At 48.3% G+C, this 6,618-nt stretch overlaps 1 protein-coding gene across 1 annotated transcript; it reads left to right on the top strand.

Annotated features, from left to right (window-relative positions):
* On the top strand, positions 298-4,752 carry LOC108636266 (the record flags this gene model as incomplete). The annotated part of the gene is given in 5 exon segments (XM_018049920.1): positions 298-831; positions 833-2,589; positions 2,591-3,392; positions 3,394-3,687; positions 3,985-4,752. Coding segments are annotated over 5 exon segments (4,155 nt in total), but the record flags the coding sequence as incomplete, so codon positions are not given.

The following is a 6,618-nucleotide window of genomic DNA, read 5'->3' as shown; positions in this document are numbered from 1 at the left end:
AATCTTCTCTGTATCCTAATCTGATAGATCTGGAGACCGAATTGTTCCCACCCCCGTATGCGGATCCACATCCGCCCTTGCTTCCACAGGTTCCACAGGTTTCATTGGGAGAAGCCAGGAGGAGAACCGAGCCTTCGGCTCATCCCAGAGAAGGGGGCCCCGCCCAGGGAACTCGGGGAAGAACAAGAGAAATGGCCAGCGTAGCAGAAGAAGACCAGAGTCCCCTCCTCCACTGTTCACGCGTTTCTGGTCCGGGTGGGACCAGCCAGAGAGGGTGGAGAGCGGACATATCAGTATTGGCCCTTCTCCACTAGTGATTTGTACAATTGGAAAACCCAGACTCCCTCCTTCTCTGAAAAACTACAGGGTCTTATTGATCTTTTAGAGTCTATCCTTTTTACTCACAATCCCACTTGGGATGATTGTCAGCAACTGTTACAGGTGCTTTTCACTACAGAGGAGCACAAGCGGATCCTGTCAGAAGCTCAGAAGAATGTGCCAGGGGTGGATGGGAGGCCCACAATACAGCCTAACCTCATTGAGGAGGGATTCCCCTTGGTGCGACCCAACTGGGACTTCGAACGCGCTGAAGGTAGGGAGCATCTCCAGATGTACTGTCAGACTCTTATGGCCAGCCTTAGAGCAGCCGCCAGGAAGCCAACTAATTTGGCCAAAATAAATTCAGTGAGGCAGGAACCAAATGAGAGCCCAGCAGCCTTCCTTGAAAGGATAATGGAAGCTTTTAGACAGTATACCCCTATGGACCCACAGGCAGATGAGTCACGAGCGGCAGTTATGTTAGCATTTGTAAATCAAGCAGCCCCCGATATTAAAAAAAAAGTTACAAAAGATAGAGAGGTTAAATGAACAATCCTTGCAAGATCTAGTGAGGGCAGCTGAGAGAGTTTTTAATCATAGAGAGGCCCCAGAAGAGAGAGAGGACCGCATTAGAAGAGAAGAAAGAGAATTTAGAGCTGAAGAAAACCGTAAAAATCAAAAAGAGCTGGCCCAGATATTTTTTGCTGGGGTTGAAAACAAAAACAGGTTCCAGAAAGGGAAAAAATTGGACTCAAAAGACTGAAAAAAAAAACCGACAAGGCGTAAGCTTGAGAAAAACCAATGTGCGTTTTGTAAAGAGTTTGGACATTGGAAAGATAAATGCCCCAAGAAAAATCTAAAAGAGGGGCCCAAGAACCCCAAGAACGAGACTCCCTCTCCAGACAGTCTTATCTTCTACGAGGGTGAGGATAGCGACTAGGGGGGTCAGGGCTCGAAGCCCCTCCCCGAGTCCTGGGTAACCATAAATGTGGAGGGAAAACCGGTTGGCTTCATGGTGGACATGGGAGCCCAATACTCAGTCTTAAACCAAAAAGATGGACCCATGTCTAAGAAAAGTAGCTGGGTGCAGGGAGCAACCGGGACTAAGCGATATGGATGGACTACAAAACGGCATGTGAACTTGGGGGCCCACCAGGTAACCCATTCTTTTCTGGTGATACCTGAGTGTCCGGTGCCCTTGTTGGGAAGGGATTTACTGTCTAAAGTAAATGCCCAAATTCATTTCGACCACGGACAAGTGTCGGTTTTAGATGGGACCGGGCAACCTCTTCAGGTCTTGTCTCTGGCATTAAAAGATGAATACAGACTCTACTTGCCAGAGGCCCCAGCAACAATAAGCCCCGAAGTACAACCATGGGTTCAAAGATACCCTCAGGCCTGGGCTGAAACTGCAGGAATGGGACTAGCCAAACAGAGGCCCCCTATCATTGTGGAACTGAAAGCCAGTGCTTCCCCGGTGAGGGTACGACAGTATCCCATGAGTCAAGAGGCTCGACAAGGAATTACTCCTCATATACAACGCCTCATAGACGCTGGGGTCCTAAAAAGGTGCCAGTCCCCATGGAACACTCCCCTGTTGCCTGTGAAAAAGCCTGGGGGAACTGATTTTAGACCGGTTCAAGATCTACGAGAAGTCAACAAATGGGTGAATGATATTCATCCTATGGTTCCTAACCCTTATACACTGCTAAGCAACTTGCCTCCAAACTACATTTGGTACACTGTTTTAGATTTAAAAGATGCCTTTTTCAGTTTGCCTCTTGCCCCCGCAAGCCAAGAGATCTTTGCCTTCGAATGGCAGGAAGACGGTGGTCAGACCCCTGTGCAGCTGACATGGACTCGCTTACCACAGAGTTTCAAAAACTCGCCCACGTTATTTAATGAGGCCCTGGACAAAGACCTCCGTGAGTATCGGGTTGAACACCCTACCATTGTTTTATTACAATATGTTGATGACCTTATGCTGGCAGCGGCTACAGAGAAAGAGTGCCAAGAGGCAACAGGTGACCTTCTCCAAACCTTGGGGACTTTAGGTTACAGGGCTAGTGCCAAAAAGGCCCAGATTGCCAAGCAAGAGTTTACATACCTCGGTTATAAGATAAAACAGTGCCAGAGGTGGCTAACACAGGCTATAAAAGAAACCATCCTTCAGATCCCTGAGCCGGCTAACCCTAGACAAGTGAGAGAATTTCTGGGAATGGTGGGATATTGCCGGTTATGGATCTTGGGGTTTGCAAAAAAGGCCAGGCCCCAAAGAAAACAAGGACTGGAAATGGACTGAGCCAATAAAAGAGGCCTTCCAAGAGCTCAGGCGAGCCTTGCTAGAAGCTCCTGCCCTTGCCCTCCCTGATCCATCTAAGCCTTTCCAATTATTTGTAGATGAAAAGCGGGGGATAGGAAAAGGGGTACTAACACAGAGATGGGGACCATGGAAGCGACCTGTAGCTTACCTTTCCAAGAGACTGGACCCAGTGGCAGCCGGATGGCCACCTTGTCTCCGTATCATCGCGGCCACCGCGCTCTTAGTCCACAATGCTGATAAACTGACTTATGGACAGAGACTCTTGGTCTACACTCTTCATGCCATAGAGAGAGTTTTAAAGCAACCCCCAGGTAAATGGATTTCTAATGCCCGCTTGACGCACTACCAGGCCTTGCTACTTGACACCCCACCGATTCATTTCCAAACGCCCTGCACTCTAAATCCGGCCACTCTTTTGCCCAATCCAGGGGAAAATAGCCCCCTCCATGATTGTGATGAGGTCCTGACCGGGGTAACAGCAATGCGAAAGGACTTAACCAATACTCCACTGGATAACAGTGAGCTAAAATGGTTCACAGATGGCAGCAGTTATGTAAAAGATGGACAGAGACGGGCGGGAGCCACAGTAGTAGATGACTCTGGACAGACGATATGTGCAGAGGCCCTTCCCCTGGATACCTCAGCACAAAAGGCAGAGTTAATTGCCCTGATTCAAGCATTAGAGAGAGCCAAAGGAAAAAAAATAACCATTTTCACTGACAGTTGCTATGCTTTTGGCACGGTACACATCCCAGGGCCCGATATATCGGGAACGGGGGTTTTTGACAGCTGAAGGAAAAGAAATTTAAAACTTGCCTGAAATCCGTAGACTTTTAGAGGCTGTACAGATGCCTCGGGCTGTGTCAATAGTACACTTACCTGGACATCAGAAGGGTGACAGCCCCACGGCACGAGGAAATCGTGCCACAGACCTGGCAGCTCAAAAAATAGCTGATGAAGATTTCATCACCCCTGTGTTGGCGATCGGACTTCCACCTCCAGGTATGGGAACTCTGCCCCCAACCCCTGAGTATTCATCCACAGACTTTGCTTGGATCCAAAAACACACCAACCTTCAAAAAGATAAAGATGGATGGTACCGAGACTCAGACGGCTACTTGATACTCCCTGCTCAGTTGGGACGGCAACTATGTGAGCATTTGCACTTGTCTACTCATCTGGGAGAAAAGAAGACTCTGATGCTCTTTCAAACTGCGCGCCTGTGATTTCCCCGGCACCAGACAACTGTAAAGAACATAGTGCATGCTTGTAAGGCGTGTCAACAGATGAGGCCAGGAAAAGGACAACATGCAGGACTGAGGTATCGGGGAGAAGGACCAGGGCAACACTGGGAAATAGATTTCACCGAGGTAAGGCCAGGCAAGTATGGTTACCGGTACTTGTTAGTGTTGGTGGATACCTTCTCAGGGTGGGTGGAGGCTTTTCCTACAAAGGGAGAAACTGCGATGATAGGGGCAAAAAAGATTTTAGAAAAAATAGTTCCCAGGTTTGGCCTGCCAGTGACCATCGGCTCTGATAATGGACCTGCTTTTGTGAGTCAAATAGTTCAGAGCCTTGCCCTAGCCCTAGGGACTAAATGGAAGTTACATTGTGAATACAGTCCACAGAGCTCAGGGCAAGTAAAAAGAATGAATTGGACTCTAAAAGAAACTTTAACTAAATTGGCTATAGAGACTGGCGGGGACTGGGTGACCCTCCTTCCCTTCGCCCTCTTCCGTGCGTGTAATACTCCTTATCAACTTAATCTGACCCCATTTGAAATTCTGTATGGGAGACCTCCCCCTGTATGTCCAATATTTGAAGGGAAAAAACTACTGCCTCCCACGTTGGGGCAATTCCAAGAAGCCCTGATGGCCTTAAGCAAGGTGCACTCTCGTGTCTGGAAACTGCTCCAAGAAATACATGTGGGTCAAAATAAGGGAACTATTCCCTCACATGACATTGGCCCCGGAGACTGGGTATGGGTCAAAAGGCACCAAACCAAGGCACTAGAACCCAAATGGAAGGGTGCTTATGTTGTTCTTCTTACCACCCCAACTGCCCTAAAGGTCAACGGTATCGGGCCTTGGGTGCATTGCAACCACGTACGCCCAGCTGCTTCAGCAGAGCAGGAAGACTCTAAGAAAGAATGGGAAGCATCTCTGCACCCGTCCAACCCCTTGAGGCTAAAGCTTCGAAGGCGCCAACAGGACCAGGACAACTCGGCTGGGCCATCTTGTGGATGACCCAGTTACTCTGCTCCGGAGTTGCCAGCGTGAACCCGCATCAACCCGTCAAAATCACCTGGAAGCTGCAAAATGGACTAACACGAGAGGTGCTAAACTCCACTACCGCAGTACATCCACCAAACACATGGTGGCCAGGCTTGTACTTTGACCTTAAGCCGATGGTAAATGTGCCTTGGGCTAGGGGTTATCTCCGAGAACAAGGGTTCTGGGCATGCCCAGGCACACCCAGGCATGACTGGAAGACCTGTGGCGGGGCACAAGACTCTTACTGTAAAACTTGGGATTGTGTTACTTCTAATGATGGACCTCGGCGCTGGGAAGTAGGAAATCGAGATTTACTTAATTTTTCATTCGCCAAGCCCCTCCCTAGGGTCCTCGGAGATCCAACTTTTAGCTGTGAAAGTTGCAATTATGCACAAGTCAGAATAAGGTTCAATCCAGAAAAAAGCAAAAAAGAGGGGACCTGGATCTCTGGCCTATCTTGGGGGCTACAGACAAGGGAATCAGGAGGGTTTGGGGTTGATGGAAAAGGGATTATAGTAGTGAGCCAGGTCTTAGAGCCAATTCTTGTACACAGTATAGGGCCCAACAAAGTAAAAAAGCTGGCTGTAACCCCCCACCTAACGACTTCCATGCCAACATCTTTGGCAGTGAGCCCCGAAGCAGAAGCGCTCACTGAAATAGATCCCCTATGGAAGCTGATTAGGGCAGCTTATGCCACCCTGAATCAGACCCATCCTGAGGCAACTAAATCTTGTTGGTTATGTTACAACTTAATTCCCCCTTATTACAAAGCAGTAGGCCTCAACGCCTCTTATGACTTGGCCAACAGCACTGATCCTCCTCAGTGTCATTGGGGGGACTAAAAGGTGGGTCTGACGATGAAAGAGGTATGGGGAAAGGGCTTATGCATGGGCACGGTGTTACCAGCAAAGTCTCCACTTTGTGCGCATGTCGTCGAGCCTGATGATTTGCCTGTAGCTAAATGGTTAATACCTCAAATGGGGGGATGGTGGGTCTGTTCACACACGGGGCTAACTCCATGCCTGCATAGCTCAATCTTTGACCCCAAAGAAGAATCCTGTGTTATGGTGGCTGTCATGCCAAAGATTCTGTACAGACCAGAGAAAGCAATATATGATTATTGGGCCCAGAAATTAACTCTAAATCCTCCAAAAAAAACTTATAAAGTTAAGAGGGAACCTCTTACCGCCATAACCATAGCAACTATGTTCGGTCTTGGAATAGCCGGGGCTGAGACCGGAATAACAGCTCTGTCCCTGCAAAGCCAAGGATTTAACTCCCTGAGAGCGTCCATAGATGAAGACATTACCCATATAGAGCAATCTATTAGTCATTTAGAATCGTCTCTAACTTCTCTATCTGAAGTAGTTCTGCAAAACAGGAGGGGATTAGATCTGCTCTTTCTGCAACAAGGGGGACTCTGTGCTGCCCTAGGAGAAGAGTGCTGTTTCTATGCGGATCATACAGGAATAGTCAGAGAATCTATGGCCAAAGTGAGAGAAGGACTAGCCCAACATAAACGAGAACGTGAGGCTCAACAGGGATGGTTTAAATCTTGGTTTCAACAATCCCCTTGGCTGACTACCTTAATCTCCACCTTGCTAGGACCCCTGCTAGTACTTTTACTAATGCTTACCTTAGGCCCATGTATTATCAATAGAGTTGTAGCCTTTGTAAAGGAACGCATAAATACAGTACAGCTGT

This window comes from Capra hircus, chromosome 6 (assembly GCF_001704415.2).
Source record: "Capra hircus breed San Clemente chromosome 6, ASM170441v1, whole genome shotgun sequence".
NCBI classification, from domain to species: Eukaryota; Metazoa; Chordata; class Mammalia; order Artiodactyla; family Bovidae; genus Capra; species Capra hircus.
The sequence above is the reverse complement of the archived record's forward strand: the minus strand, read 5'-3'. Positions and strand labels throughout refer to the sequence as shown.